At 41.8% G+C, this 16,379-nt stretch overlaps 1 protein-coding gene and 1 long non-coding RNA gene across 3 annotated transcripts; both read left to right on the forward strand.

Moving 5' to 3' along the window:
• Positions 1–730: 730 nt before the first annotated feature.
• LOC149982217 (uncharacterized) lies at positions 731–1,731 on the forward strand. Its single transcript, XR_016497013.1, has 3 exons — positions 731–811; positions 1,324–1,343; positions 1,534–1,731. It is a non-coding gene; the product is annotated as an uncharacterized LOC149982217 (long non-coding RNA).
• A 10,109-nt stretch (positions 1,732–11,840) lies between these two features.
• Positions 11,841–15,263, forward strand: LOC118965223 (uncharacterized). Of its 2 annotated transcripts, XM_090239874.1 has the most exons (10): positions 11,841–11,951; positions 12,599–12,618; positions 12,808–13,008; positions 13,190–13,482; positions 13,568–13,612; positions 13,840–13,884; positions 14,101–14,140; positions 14,247–14,308; positions 14,830–14,924; positions 15,032–15,263. In XM_090239874.1, exons 2-9 carry the CDS (start codon positions 12,603–12,605, stop codon positions 14,905–14,907), a joined length of 780 nt encoding a protein of 259 aa, XP_090096000.1. In that variant the 5' UTR covers positions 11,841–11,951; positions 12,599–12,602; the 3' UTR covers positions 14,908–14,924; positions 15,032–15,263. The 2 variants fall into 2 exon arrangements, with proteins under 2 accessions (XP_090096000.1, XP_090096001.1); XM_090239875.1 differs by lacking the exons at positions 14,247–14,308; positions 14,830–14,924 and having other exon boundaries at positions 11,843–11,951.
• Positions 15,264–16,379: the final 1,116 nt, after the last annotated feature.

Raw genomic sequence — 16,379 nt, forward strand, 5'->3', positions numbered from 1 at the left:
TTCACCTGGCAAGGCTTTTCCAGTGAAGGGGAATACAGGACAGATTTTTAAGCAATTGAGGCAACCAAACAAATTTAAATCTTGCTTGTTCGAGCTACTATTATGTACTTTACCTTATACTAAATGGGAAATCTGTAATTAGTACGTTAATTTCTGAATTTAAGAATTAATGGCTGTATATATAATTCAAAATACTAACCTATTGCACTATGAGTTTAGTTCAACTGCCGTACCCCATCAGAACCCCAGATATAAGCTTGTTTTACTCCATTGTTTTTAAATGTGTAATTGTGAACTAACACTATACTATAGCCGCAAAACATGGCTAAAACTATCATGTTGATGTCATGGATGGATGGTCGTTCCATGCATTCATAACTCCGTCTGTGAATGTGAGAGTGGTCACCTTTCTCCAGCCCCATCCATCAGCTGTTTACCAAATATGTGTCGAGTTTCTGCTTTGTTGTTTGAACTATAGTGCATTTCTAATAAAATAGCCTCCTCCCCTTATCGGTCGCCACTAGATACCACAAACACAAAGTCATCAACCCCGCCTATTTCTGCAATTTATCGTTTTCAATTGTGGTTTTAAATATAATATTTACTCTAATCTTAACCACACAGCTAACCTTATGTCAAACCTTAAATTAAAACCAAAAGGCACATTTTATTTTTCAATAATTTTTATGATATAACCCCTTATTTATCGCATGTTGTTAGGTTTCACTTTCTCTTAGTTTAGCGATTGGGACAGATCACTTCAAACCACAACTGCAATACAGTCAACAGAAAATAATCCCACAGTTGCAGGGTAAATCTAGTTTCCTCATTTCCTTTCATTGACAATTCATGTTCAATATGAACATCATAACTATCATTTACAGTTGGGTGGGTGTCATGAAAGGTTTTGTGATCATTTAATATTCTGTCTACAACAGGAATAAAACGGTACACATGGTTAAGTAGAAACTGGTAGTGCAGAATTTAATGGAATGTTTTTTACATGAGTAATTCTATGAATGTAGAATAGAACTGAGTCAGTAAGTCCATTTACAATAACACATTGTTTTCACTTTCTAATTCCAAGAAATCATGTGGTCCAGTGGAAGGAGTGAGGTGGTGAAGTACTCTAGAGCCGGATACTGTGAAAGACTAGAGCAAAAAAGTGCATGTTTAGAATGTCAAATAGCCTCACGCTGCTGTACACAGTTTGCACTGTAGAGAAATATATTTTATCTTCATGGTTTGCACACTGGTTGTAGTTTGCCGATCCTGAATGTATCTATCTAAAAAAACATTTGTCTGTTTATTCACTTCCTTCAGATCCATGATTGAATGCAAAGGTAATTTTCAACAGGGCTCTTTTGAGTCATTTTATATTTTGATTAAGTGGTGCACTATAAAGTAAATGGTTAAACCAACAGTACTCATATCTGTCTGAAGTATGAACCAAATATCCATTGTGCCAGTTAACAAAAACATGAATACTTTTATCAATTACCTTTTTGACTTTTCTCTTTCTTGTCTAAGTAGCACACGAGTTGAAATACTACACAGTTGAGACTGGCAATACTTTGGATTCTCATATTCAGTTTATGAGACAACTCAACAACACCACAAGATGTTTTACAGAAGTCGAGTCGCCAGTGGAGAGTGATGTCATCATGGCTTTCTGTCCCATCATCTCCCGCGCCGGGACTGATATTGAAGCAGCACTGCAACAGATTCCAAGTACAGTAACTCATCCCAAATATGACTTCCATATGTTATTTCCTTCTATACTGCTGCTTTTGATACCATCGATCACCACATTCTTTTGGAGAGATTGGAAACCCAAATTGGTCTACACGGACAAGTTCTGGCCTGGTTTAGATCTTATCTGTCGGAAAGATATCAGTTTGTCTCTGTGAATGGTTTGTCCTCTGACAAATCAACTGTATATTTCGGTGTTCCTCAAGGTTCCGTTTTAGGACCACTGTTGTTAACACTATATATTTTACCTCTTGGAGATGTCATTCGAAAACATAATGTTAACTTTCACTGCTATGCGGATGACACACAGCTGTACATTTCAATGAAACATGGTGAAGCCCCAAAATTGCCCTCGCTAGAAGCCTGTGTTTCAGACATAAGGAAGTGGATGGCTGCAAACCTTCTACTTTTAAACTCGGACAAAACAGAGATGCTTGTCCCAAGAAACAAAGAGATCTTCTGTTGAATCTGACAATTAATCTTGATGGTTGTACAGTCGTCTCAAATAAAACTGTGAAGAACCTTGGCGTTACTCTGGACCCTGATCTCTCTTTTGATGAACATATCAAGACTGTTTCAAGAACATTTCAAGGACAGCTTTTTTCCATCTATGTAACATTGCAAAAATCAGAAACTTTCTGTCCAAAAATGATGCAGAAAAATTAATCCATGCTTTTGTTACTTCTAGGTTAGACTACTGCAATGCTCTACTTTCCGGCTACCCGGATCTTCCTGTTAAGGCAAGGGCTGATTTCAAGGTTTTACTGCTAACCTACAAAGCATTACATGGGCTTGCTCCTACCTATCTTTCTGATTTGGTCCTGCCGTACATACCTACACGTACGCTACGGTCACAAGACGCAGGCCCCCTAATCGTCCCTAGAATTTCTAAGCAAACAGCTGAAGGCAGGGCTTTCTCCTATAGAGCACCATTTTTATGGAATGGTCTGCCTACTCATGTGAGAGACGCAGACTCGGTCTTAACCTTTAAGTCTTTACTGAAGACTCATCTCTTCAGTGGGTCATATGATTGAGTGTAGTCTGGCCCAGGAGTGTGAAGATGAACGGAAAGGCTCTGGAGCAACTAACCGCCCTTGCTGTCTCTGCCTGGCCGGTTCCCCTCTCTCCACTGGGCTTCTCTGCCTCTAACCCTATTACAGGGTCTGAGTCACTGGCTTACTGGTGCTCTTTCATGCCGTCCCTAGAAGGGGTGCGTCACTTGAGTGGGTTGAGTCACTGACGTGATCTTCCTGTCTGGGTTGGCTCCCCCCCCTTGGGTTGTGCTGTGGCGGAGATCTTTGTGGGCTATACTCGGCCTTGTCTCAGGATGGTAAGTTGGTGGTTGAAGATATCCCTCTAGTGGTGTGGGGGCTGTGCTTTGGCAAAGTGGGTGGGGTTATATCCTTCCTGTTTGGCCCTGTCCGGGGGTATCATCAGATGGGGCCGCAGTGTCTCCTGACCCCTCCTGTCTCAGCCTCCAGTATTTATGCTGCAGTAGTTTATGTGTCGGGGGGCTAGGGTCAGTTTGTTATATCTGGAGTACTTCTCCTGTCTTATCCGGCGTCCTGTGTGAATTTAAGTATGCTCTCTCTAATTCTCTCTTTCTCTCAGAGGACCTGAGCCCTAGGACCATGCTTCAGGACTACCTGACATGATGACTCCTTGCTGTCCCCAGTCAAATCAAATCAAATCAATTTATATAGCCCTTCGTACATCAGCTGATATCTCAAAGTGCTGTACAGAAACCCAGCCTAAAACCCCAAACAGCAAGCAATGCAGGTGTAGAAGCACGGTGGCTAGGAAAAACTCCCTAGAAAGGCCAAAACCTAGGAAGAAACCTAGAGAGGAACCAGGCTATGAGGGGTGGCCAGTCCTCTTCTGGCTGTGCTGGGTGGAGATTATAACAGAACATGGCCAAGATGTTCAAATGTTCATAAATGACCAGCATTGTCAAACAATGATAACCACAGTAGTTGTCGAGGGTGCAGCAAGTCAGCACCTCAGGAGTAAATGTCAGTTGGCTTTTCATAGCCGATCATTAAAAGTATCTCTACCGCTCCTGCTGTCTCTAGAGAGTTGAAAACAGCAGGTCTGGGACAGGTAGCACGTCCGGTGAACAGGTCAGGGTTCCATAGCCGCAGGCAGAACAGTTGAAACTGGAGCAGCAGCACGGCCAGCAAGGCCAAAAATAGAAGTCAAACTTATGGATGGTGTCTGTCATAATGGAGCTGTTAAACAAGAGTCAGTACTGCTGTGGATCTCACACAAGTCATTTTTCTCTTTCCAGTGCACAGTCTTCAGTCTACAGCTACCTCTGTACACGGCTTTCATATGTGAAGCGGCGCTTCTAGGACAATAATTAGGTTCCAGTAGGTTCAAAGTAGGTTGTAGGTTGTCATTCATGTGGTCATTGTAATTAGAATAACCATCACAGGTCAAATCAGGTCCACTTTTGTACCAACATTAAAGACGTGCTAATTATTTTTAAGGATTCCATCTTAAATTCATGGCCTACTTAAGAAAATGTCTTTACTTTTGATGGTAAGACAATTTGCAGTTGTAATGTATAGAAATTGGGGCCGATATTAAACATTTTCATAAAAATGAATGAAAAAGAATAAAGAAACAGGATCAGTGGAAGGGCACACATCTTAACATCACTGCTAGTTTACACATGCATTCCACTTCTGACACCAGTGTAGCAAACCGTGGGGGGTAACCTGGGTTGCCTGACCCAAGGAAAACTTGCTAGCCACAAACTCAATACAGATATCTTTCTCTTTTGTAGGAGTTGGTAACAGGCATACAAAGGCCTCACTCTTTGACTGAGTAAACTGAGCTCAAACGTGAGGGAAAAGGCATTTGAACAAAACAGTACATTCTGGTTTGTGTCCCCTGGTCAGGTTGTTGAAGTCAAGGTGGCTGTAAACACCAAATGGAGGCTACAGCATCAAATAGGCCTTAAATGAAATTCCTTATTCAATCAAATCCTTAAATGGCAACTCCACCACTTTTCAACCTAATTTTCATTATTTCCAGCACAATACAAAGCTCAATACCAGTGTTAAGTTCTACCCGATGACATCAAAGCACATTTTAAAAACACATTTTCAAACACTGAGATTTGCAGTGAAAATACCCTCCCTTGGGCTAGAAACTCACTGCCGGTTGTAAAAATCACTGTTTTTAACTCTACCCTGTGATGTCATTGACAAGCATTTTTTTTAGGATCTTATCTTTGTAACCACAGATCATAGAAACATGCTGGTTTGGTGACGATGAATATGTGGAGGAATTGTCCTTTAAATGAAGTTCCTTGTTCAATAAGACTGTTCAGCAGTAACATAATGTTTTGCTGAAATGTTATCCAGCCTGAAATGGAAGTGTACGTTCATACAGATGTCTGATACACAGGATCACCAACAACTGAGTGATAGTCTTGTATGAACTGTTATGTGCATGTAACTCTCAAAATAAAGGAAACACTTGAGTAACCGATGGATATAAAGTATATTGAAAACAGGTGCTTCCACACAGGTGTGGTTCCTGAGTTAATTAAGCAATTAACATCCCATCATGCTTAGGGTCATGCGTAGAAATGCCCAGTTGCCCATTATTTTGGCTTCCATGGCTAGAAGAAGAGATCTCAGTGATTTTGATCAGAGAGGAAGAAGCGAAGAGAAATGGTCCAATCCCATCAAAATCTGTCCATGTGGGAATACGACATTCTGTTTATTAAGCAGACCTCCTGCCTTCTCACCTTTGGGACATCGACTCCCATTGTTAGGGTGGAGACAACATCTCTTCATTATATTCTGCTTTGAAAGAGAAGTCTGAAAGGAGCATAGGGTGTTTAAAAGGTATGTGTGTCTGTCTCAGTCACCAGGCTCAACCCTATTGGACACTTATGTGAGATTCTGGAGCGGCGCCTGAGAAGGGTTTTCCACCACCATCAACAAAATGATGGCATTCCTCCAAAAGAGTTTGACTCTTCTACAATCTATGCCAAGGTGTACGAAGCTACGCCCTATTCAGACACTTTATGTTGGGGTTTCCTTTATTTTGGCAGTTAGCCTCCTGTACCTGACCTTATATTAAAGGACCCACCAGAGGGGAATGCCACCCTTATTTCAATGTAATTCCTGCTTAAGAGCGGAAATGCTTGTTTAGGTTCCATCTCTGAATAATGATGCAGACTACATGTAGACCTACATATTCATGAACTGCGGGTGGGAAGGAACGTCATGGTGACTTCCACGTGGAGTGGACAAACATCAACAAATAGGTAACTGACCGCTGTCAGTGTAGCTACCTAGCTAAGCTAATGTTAAAGTTATGTTGCTGTTTTTTTTAAACTACACCGTATTCAAAAGATTAGGCTATTCTGGAACTATAGTTGTCATAAACATTTAGGGAAAAGCATGGCCACAGATGGAAACCAATAACTTTAACTTCACATTCTATTGTTATCTCCACAGTTTGGGCATCTTCAATAATATATGTTTTTCTCCATTGTAAAGAACACAGTGGAACCTTTGGTAGGTAGTCATTGAACAAAGCCAAGTCAGAAATGGTCAATGTGAAGAACCAAGTCGTGTGTATATATATATATATATATATATGACTTGGTTCTGCACATTGACCATTTCTGACTTGGCTTTGCTCAATGACTACCTACCAAAGGTTGCACTGTGTTCTTTACAATGGAGAAAAACATCTCTCACATTCATTTAGTCAAGTCCTATGTAGTCATTGTGTCACACCCTGATCAGTTTCAGCTGTCTTGTGCTTGTCTCCACCCCCCACCAGGTGTCTCCTATTTTTCCCCATTATCCCCTGTGTATTTATACCAGCCTTTTCTGTTTGTCTGTTGCCAGTTTGTCTTGTGTGAGGTCTTACCAGTGTGTTTCCTGTTTTCTCTAGTGCTTGTTTTCTAGTCTTCCCGGTTCCAACCTTCTTGCCTGCTGTTCTGTCCCTTTTTGACTCTGCCTTGGACTATGAACCTCTGCCTGCCAATTTGGATGCCCCTTGGTTCGGTTCACAGAATGTTTATTATAACCATCTGCCTCCTGTGTCTGCATCTGGGTCATATCCTGAGTGGTGATACATTGAGCAAAGCCAAGTTATTTTTATATATATATATATATATACAGTAATTGAGCACAGCACAGCACAGCCAAGTCTTATAAACTCTGCAAAAAATAAATGTCCTCTCACTGTGTTTTATTTAAGGCAAACTTAACGTGTAAATATTTGCATGAACTTAAGAGTCAACAACTGAGACAAACTGAACAAGTTCCACAGACATGTGACTAACAGAAATGGAATAATGTGTCCCTGAACAAAGGGGGGGTCAGAATCAAAAGTAACAGTCAGTATCTGGTGTGGCCACCAGCTGCATTGTTGGTGATCCTGTGTACCTCCTCATGGAGGAGATACAGATTTGCCTGTTCTTGCTGTGTACCCTACTCCTCCACCAAGGCACCTGCAAATTCCCTGACATTTCTGGGGGGGAATGCATTAGCTCTAACCCTCCGATCCAACAGCTCCCAGACGTGCTCATTGGGATTGAGATCCGGGCTCTTCGCTGGCCATGGAAGAACACTGACATTCCTGTCTTGCAGGAAATCATGCACAGAACGAGCAGTATGGCTGGTGGCAGTGTCATGCCTGCAGGAAGGGTACCACATGAGGGAGGAGGATGTCTTCCCTGTAACGCACAGTGTTGAGATTGCCTGCAATGACAACAAGCTCAGTCCGATGATGCTGTGACACACCGCCCCAGACCATGACGGACCCTCTACCTCCAAATCGATCCCGCTCCAGAGTACAGGCCTCGGTGAAACGCTCATTCCTCCCACGATAAACACGAATCCGACCAGCATCCCTGGTGAGACAAAACCGCGACTCTTCAGTGAAGAGCACTTTTTGCCAGTCCTGTCTGGTCCAGCAACGGTGGGTTTGTGCCCATAGGCGACGTTGTTGCCGATGATGTCTGGTGAGGACCTGCCTTACAATAGACCTACAAGCCCTCAGTCCAGCCTCTCTCAGCCTATTGCGGACAGTCTGAGCACAGATGGAGGGATTTTGCGTTCCTGGTGTAACTCGGGCAGTTGTTGTTGCCATCCTGTACTTGTCCCGCAGGTGTGATGTTTGGATGTACCGATCCTGTGCAGGTGTTGTAACACGTGGCCTGCCACTGAGGACGATCAGCTGTTCGTCCTGTCTCCCTGTAGCGCTGTCCTAGGCGTTTCACAGTACGGACATTGCAATTTATTGCCCTGGCCACATCTGCAGTCCTCATGCCTCCTTGCAGCATGCCTAAGGAACGCTCACACAGATGAGCAGGGACCCTGGGCATCTTTCTTTTGGTGTTTTTCAGGGTCAGTAGAAAGGCCTCTTTAGTGTCCTAAGTTTTCATAACTGTGGCCTTAATTGCCTACCGTCTGTAAGCTGTTAGTGTCTTAACGATCGTTCCACAGGTGCATGTTCATTTATTGTTTATGATTCATTGAACAAGCATGGGAAACAGTGTTTGAACCCTTTACAAAGACGATCTGTGAAGTTCTTTGGATTTTTACAAATGGTCTTTTAAAGACAGGGTTCCTGAAAAAGTTTATTTTTTTGCTGAGTTTAGGTATACAGTGTCCCATTATCAGCAACCATCACTCCTGTTTTCCAATGGCACGTTGTGTTAGCTAATCCAAGTTTATCATTTTAAAAGGCTAATTGATCATTAGAAAACCCCTTTTCAATTATGTTAGCACAGCTGAAAACTGTTGTTCTGATTAAAGAAGCAATAAAACTGGCCTTCTTTAGACTAGTTCAATATCTGGAGAATCAGCATTTGTGGGTTCGATTACAGGCTCAAAATGGCCAGAAACAAAGTGCTTTCTTCTGAAACTCGTCAGACTATTCTTGTTCTGAGAAATGAAGGCTATTCCACGCAAGAAATTACCAAGAAACTGAAGATCTCGTACAACGCTGTGTACTACTCCCTTCACAGAACAGTGCAAACTGGCTCTAACCAGAATAGAAAGAGGAGTGGGAGGCCCTGGTGCACAACTGAGCAAGAGGACAAGTACATTAAAGTGGCTAGTTTGAGAAACAGACGCCTCACAAGTCCTCAAATGGCAGCTTCATTAAATGCTACCCGCAAAACACCAATCTCATTGTCAATAGTAAAGGGGCGACTCCGGGATGCTTGGAAGGCAAAACGCAGGAACTTCCGGTGACGCGGATTACCGGCACATGGAAGTACGTGTCCTTTAGGTCTATGCATATTCAAAAGTCTTTGGTGTGGACACATTCCAGCAGACGTTTTGTCGTAAGCATTCGAAAGGGCCTCGTTGAGACTGCGTAGATCCAATATTGGCCTCATTCCCCCCATCTTTTTTGGCACTAGGAAGTAGGGCGAATATAGCCTGTGGAGCGGCTGCTCTCTCTGGTGCTGCAGGAGAGGTGGAAGGTGCCGGAGGTGCGGGGCCCATACGGCCCACCGAGGTGCTGCGATTCGACGGGCTCTCCGTCTGGCTGTAGACCCAGGTCTACTAGAGAGTGAAGCTGGGTGCCTCTCTGGGACTTGATCTAGACCCTCCTGCCAATGGCAGTTGTCTAGATAGCTGCTTCCTCTGTCTTCCCAAAACGCTCTGTCATGGGGGCGTTCTGCAGGGCGGCTTTGTCGGATTCCTTCATGGCCGTCAAAGACAGCTAGAGGTGTCACTCCGCAACCACCGAAGTGGCCATGGACCTTCCCACACACACAGCCGACGCCTGGGTGAGATGAAGTATGGCGTCGGAAATTCTCGACGCCTCTTATATCTCCTCTCCTGACAGCTCAGTGTTACGTGGTGAGAAGGGACAGAGAGGCTGCCAGAAGGGCAATATTATTCGCTGCTGCTACAGCCTGGACCTCTAGTGCAAAGGACTTCTCTACCAGCTGAGCTGTGAGCTGGTCCTTTGTTGTAGGTAGAGTGGGTTTTCTGGGTGACGGCCAGGAGCTCATACCCGGGACGAGGTACGCAGCCATGGTGTCCTCGAGCCTGGGGATCCCCTGGGGTCGTCTGCCGTCCACTCTGGTGAATGGGGTGTAAAGATTTTTGCCGGCTCCCAGTGGCACCACCGCTCTTTTTGGTCTAGAGTAGGGGCCGCCCTCCATCATATCTACTTCCGGGTTGGAGAGAATGGAGGGCAGCGTGATCTCCAGCCATCTCGCTCAATGAGCCCTGGAAAATCAGAGCGCAGAGAGAGAGGCTGTTGCGTAGGAGAGGGCTGCTGAAATTTCAGAGCCCGTCTCTTCCTCGCCCAAGGATGAGAAAAACCTTGCACTCTCCATTGGGAGGGGGGGTTCGAGAGAAAAATCCAAACACTTCCCAATATCTTCGTCTTCTCTAGAGGCAACATGCTAGGGCATTCCGGGGGATCTGTGAGGCCGCCCCTAGCGTGCTGTGATCCTAGGCACACAAAACATAAGTTGTGTGAGTCTACAGTCGCCATAGTGGAGCAGCGACACTGAGCTCATAAAAGAGCTTTTGGGTTGGGTGGAAATGGTATGCTCATTTAGAAGGACGACGTCGAGGACTTAGAGATCGACATCAGGTTCGTCCTGAGACTTATTTTCTCGGCTTCTTCAGTCCAGTCGCTGAAAATAATGGGAGGCTGATTGAGGGGAAGCATCCCCTTATATAGGGACACCTGTACTCCCATTGGCTGCAGTTGGGTGCATAATTTTCTCTCAGGCTATTCGCTGCCTAGGCAGCAGGGGAAACCACCTCAGAGCAGATCTCCCCTATGGGGTGGGGCTGCACGTTATAGAACATGAATTATGATCTCTGGTTGAAAATATGCTGCGTTCAAAACAACTGGCAATTTGAAAAAATTAACCATGATGTCAGTGATCCTCAGGTCAGAAAGTCAGAGCTTTAGAAATGGGCCCGAGTTCCCGAATTGGAAGAATTAAATGACCATTCAAACAATTTTTCCCCCCCATTTATTTTCTGATTAACCGTTGTTTAGAATGCACTGAAGTCTGAGACTTCCAAGCTCTGAGTTGTTTTAAACGTGGCATTAATTCTACATTTCAACCTAATGATATTCTACCACGGGTGCCAGGAGTGGAGACGGCCAGTATCACTATCAAATCAAATGTTCTATCAAATAATTTTTTGGGGTCACATGTGCGGAACACAACAGGTGTAGTAGACCTTAGCGTGAAATACTTACTTATGAGCCCTTGACCAACAATGCAGTTCAAGAAATAGTTTAAATATTATTTACCAAATAAAAAAAAGTAAAAAATTCAATAAAAAGTAACACAATAAAATATCAATAACGAGGCTTTATACAGGAACTACCGGTACTGAGTCAATGCGCAGGGATACATAAGACAATGGACTAAAGATGAGCTTCCACCATGTTGTTTTCACCTGTCAAGTCTTTCCAATCAGTGCAGGTGAAGGGGACGAGAGGACAGATTTTTAAGCAATTGAGGCGAGCAAACAAATGTAAATTGTGCTTGGTCTAACTACTGTTATTTACCTTATATTAAAGTGGCAATCTGCTATTGGTACATACATTTTTGGACTTTTGAATTAATTATATATACACACATTGATTCTTAAAGACTATAAATTCTAATTGCACTATGAGATTACTTCAACTGTCAACCCCATCAGAACCCAAAATATAAGCTTGTTTTATTCCATTGTTTTTAAATGTGTAATTGTAAACAAAGACTGCATAGCCTCCAACCTTGTCTAAAACTATAATTTCTATATCATGGATGGTGGTGCATCCATAGGTCTGTCTATAAATGTGAGTGTGGTTACATTTTTCCAGACCCATTCCTCAGCTGTTTACCAAATCAGTTGTGCTCACTTTGTTGTTTGAACTGTAGATTGCTTAGATGGTTGCATTCACACAGGCAGCCCAATTCTTATATTGTTTTCACCAATTGGTCTTCTGACCAATCAGATCAGCTCTGAAAAAGATATGATGTGATTGGTCAAAAGACCAATTAGCGGAAGAAAAATCAGAATGCAGCTGCCTGTGTAAACTCAACATTTGTGACTTTCTGAAAAAATTGCCCCTCCCCTTATTAGCTCATGCTATTTAGTTTCACTTTCTCTTAGCTATTAGAACAAATCACTTTAAGCCACAACTGCAATACAGTCAACAGAAACGAGTCCCATAGCTGCAGGGTAAGTCTATTTTCCTCATTTCATTTGACAATTCATTTTCAATATGAACACCATAGCTATCATTTACAGTTGGGTGGGTGTCGTGAAAGGTTTTGTGATAGATATTATATCTACAGCAGGAATAAAACAGTACACTTGGTTATGTGGAAACTGGTAGTGCAGAATTGAATGGAATGTTTTTTAGGTGAGTAATTCTATAAATGTAGAATAGAACAGAGGCAGTAAATACATTTACAATAACACATTACCTTCACTGTCTAATTCCAAGAAATCATGTGGTCCAGTGGAAGGACTGGGGTGGTAAAGTACTCTAGAGCCGGATACTGTGAAAGATAATAGAGTGAAAGTGAAAGTTTAGAATGTGAAATAGCTTCACGCTAATGTATGCAGCTCACACCATGGAGAAAGATCAAATCAAATTGTATTAGTTGCATACATATATTTAGCAGATGTTATTGCAGGTGTAGCGAAACGCTTATCTAATCTAGTAATATCTAACAATTCACTACAATCAAAAAGTAAAATAATGGAATTAAGAAACATATAAGACAGATGGTTTGCACACTGGTTGTTGTACATGTTTTCCTATCCTGAATGTATCTATCTAGACTAATAAACCCATTTGTCTGTTCATTCACTTCCTTTAGATCCATGATTGAACACAAAGGTAATTTTCAACAGGGCTCTTATGTATAATGTAATATTTTGATGAAGGGGTGCACTATAAAGTAAATGGTTAAACCTACAATGCTCTTATATCTGGCTGAACTATGAACATTGTTCCAATTAACAAAAACATTAATACTTTTATCAATGACCTTTTTGACCTTCCTCTTTGTTGTCTGTTTAAAATCAGTGGCACACAATATGAAGTACTACACAGTTGAGACTGGCAATACTTTGGAAACTCATATTCAGTTTATGAGACGACTCAACAACACCACAAGATGTTTTACGGAAGTCAAGTCTCCAGTGGAGAGTGATGTCATCATGGCTTTCTGTCCCATCGTCTCCCGCGCCGGGACTGATATTGAAGCAGCACTGCAACAGATTCCAAGTACAGTAACTCATCCCAAATATGACTTCCTAAACAATGTTATTTCCTTCTATACTAGATATTCTCTTTCCACACCAGTTTTCCTCAAATGTACCAACGGCATGAATGACATGACTAAATTGTTTATTTGAGAGGCTTATAGGTTAATTTTGACGTATTCCCACATTCTCTTTCTTGACAGTGGGTAAAGATGTCATTCTGGTAGTGCTGCATCACACCTTCAACCCAGACTACACTGTACCTTACAGCAGCAGACTAGTGACCAGAAGTGATGTAATACTCACAGTGGACTGTCTGTTCCATGAGAGCCAGGGACTACTGGACTGTCCTCGCAATGATGCAGCAGTCAGAAATATTAGGCAGAAGTTTGACACAGTGGACTGTCTGTTCCATGAGAGCCAGGGACTACTGGACTGTCCTCACAATGATGCAGCAGTCAGAAATATTAGGCAGAAGTTTGACATAGATCCTGTGGTATGGTATCAATTAATCATCATTTTGAATACAGTATTTCTCTATTTGATGTACGGTATTCATTTTTCCTCTCCTTTTTTTACAGGCCAGAAATCGTGACTGTCTAGCTTGGATTCTAAACGCTGCCATGGTATGAGAAAAAGTAACCATACATCAGCAACTACTATACTGAACAAGAATATAAACGCAACGTGCAACAATTTCAAAGATTTTTACTGATTTCCAGTTCATATAAGGAAATAAGTAATCAAAAAGATTAAGCAGAAGCTTTACAATGTATGATGTCAATTAATCATCATTTTGAATACAGTATCTCTGTATTTGATGTACTCATTCTTCCTCTCCTTTATTTTACAGACCAGAAGTTGTGGCTTTCTAGCTTGGATTCTAAACGGTGTCATGGTATGTCAAATTACTGCAAATTATAAAAGTAACTATAGATCATCAACTGCTATAATGAACAAAAATATTAACACAACATGCAACAATTTCAAAGATTTGACTGAGTCATAGATCATATAAGGAAATCAGTCAAATTGAAATAAATGAATTAATGGAGCTGTTAAACAACAGTCAGAACTGTTTTGGATCTGACACAAGTCATTATTCTCTTTCCAGTGGGCAGTGTCTTCAGGCTACAACTACGTTTTCATTCACAGTAGGTTCTATTGTGTGGTCATTCATGTGGTCAATGTGATACAGTAATCATCACAGGTCAAATCAGCACCAACATCTTGTGTTTTATGTTTCCTAATCTTTTCAAGATCCACGTCCCTCTACAAGGCCTCGTTCTGGCAGTCTATCTGTGATTCGGAGCAATATAATGGTTTGTCAAATCATTGCAAATGATATAACTACAGACGTAGGATCTTCATTTGATCACTCTTTTGTTGCTGAAATGCAAACTAGTAGTGTATTTGCATTTTTAAAAAGGCTTCTAAAGTTTGTAATTTCCACTATGAAGTTTCAGTCTTGATTTGCCCTAACAAAGAATATCAACCCCTATAAAAATGTCCATGATCCATATAATCCACATAACAATTCACATTTCCTGTTGCTGCAGAGTTATTTTCCTGATGTAGTAAACTGGCTCAAATTAAGATTATACATCTGTATACACTTAGTATACCAAACATGAGGAACACCTTTCTTTCTATCATGGAGTTGGTACAGTATATAGTGCTATTTCAAATCTTTGCCAAATGATGAAATTATACATCATCAATCATGTGCCTCTTCAGGGAGACACTTAAAAAAGAAAAATAGAAGTGAAACTGTCATAATGGAGCTGTTAAACAAGAGTCAGTACTGCTGTGGATCTCACACAAGTCATTTTTCTCTTTCCAGTACACAGTGTCTTCAGTCTACAGCTACCTCTGTACACGGCTTACATATGTGAAGCGGCGCTTCTGTGACAATAATTAGGTTCCAGTAGGTTCAAAGTAGGTTGTAGGTTGTCATTCATGTGGTCATTGTAATTAGAATAACCATCACAGGTCAAATCAGGACCACTAACATGTTGTGATTAATGTTTTCTAATCTTTTCAAGATCCACATCCCTCTTCAAGACCTCGTTCCAGAAGTGATGAAAGCAGTTCCACTTTTGTACCAACAATGAAGACATGCTAATTGTTTTTATGGATTCCATCTTTAATTGTATGGCCTACTTAAGAAAATGTCTTTACTTTTGATGTTAAGAGCACTTGCAGGTGTAATGTATAGAAATTGGGGCCGATATTAAACATTTTAATAAAAATGAATGAAAAATAATAAAGAAGAAACAGGATCTGTGGAAGGGGATGCATCTCAACATCACTGCTAGCTTGCACATACATCATACTTCTGACACCAGTGTAGCAAACAGTGGGGGGTGACCTGGGTTGCTTGACGCAAGAAAAACTTGCTAACCACAAACTCAATACGGATAGCTTTCTCTTTTCGAGGAGTTTGGAACAGGCATACAAAGGCTTGACTTTTTCCAATAGTTCGATGACTAAGCTGAGCTAAGCTAAACATTTTTCTTTTTTTTCACATTTATTTTACCAGGTAGGCCAGTTGAGAACACCTTTATTTAACCAGGTAGGCCAGTTGAGAACACCTTTATTTAACCAGGTAGGCCAGTTGAGAACACCTTTATTTAACCAGGTAGGCCAGTTGAGAACACCTTTATTTAACCAGGTAGGCCAGTTGAGAACACCTTTATTTAACCAGGTAGGCCAGTTGAGAACACCTTTATTTAACCAGGTAGGCCAGTTGAACAAGTTCTCATTTACAACTGCGACCTGGCCAAGATAAAGCAAAGCAGTGCGACACATACAACAACACAGAGTTACAGACGGTGAGGGAAAAGGCATTTGAACAAAACATTGCATTCTGGTTTGTGTCCCCTGGTCGGATTGTTGAAGTCAAGGTGGCTGTAAACACCAAATGGAGAAGAGAGCATGAAATAGGCCTTAAATTAAGTTCCTTATTCAATAAAATCCTTAAAGGGCAACTCCATCACTTATCAACCTAATTTTCAGCACAATACAAGCACAATACCAGTGTCAACATTCACTATATATACAAGAGTATGTGGACACCATTTCAGGTGAGTGGATTCGGCTATTTCAGCCACATCCTTTGCTGACAGGTGTATAAAATCAAGCACACAGCCATGCAATCTCCATGGGAAAACATTGGCTGTAGATTGGCCTTACTGAAGACCTCAGTGACTTTCAACATGGCACCATCATAGGATGCCACCTTTCCAACAAATCAATTCGTCAAATTTCTGCTCTGGTCAACTGTAAGTGCGGTTATTGTGAAGTGGAAACATCCAGGAGCAACAACGCCTCAGCCTTGAAGAGGTAGGCCACACAAGCTCACAGAATGGGACTGCCAAGGGCTGAAGCCTG

This window comes from Oncorhynchus mykiss, chromosome 7, assembly GCF_057628025.1.
Source record: "Oncorhynchus mykiss isolate SJ-2025 chromosome 7, ASM5762802v1, whole genome shotgun sequence".
In the NCBI taxonomy this organism is placed as follows: domain Eukaryota; kingdom Metazoa; phylum Chordata; class Actinopteri; order Salmoniformes; family Salmonidae; genus Oncorhynchus; species Oncorhynchus mykiss.

What these genes read in the sequence shown, in the direction of transcription:
- LOC118965223 (XM_090239874.1), top strand. An exon ending in AGCACTGCAACAGATTCCAA is followed by an intron (nt 13,009 to 13,189) that starts GTACAGTAACTC and finishes CTTTCTTGACAG; the next exon opens with TGGGTAAAGATGTCATTCTG. An exon ending in CAACTACGTTTTCATTCACA is followed by an intron (nt 14,141 to 14,246) that starts GTAGGTTCTATT and finishes AATCTTTTCAAG; the next exon opens with ATCCACGTCCCTCTACAAGG.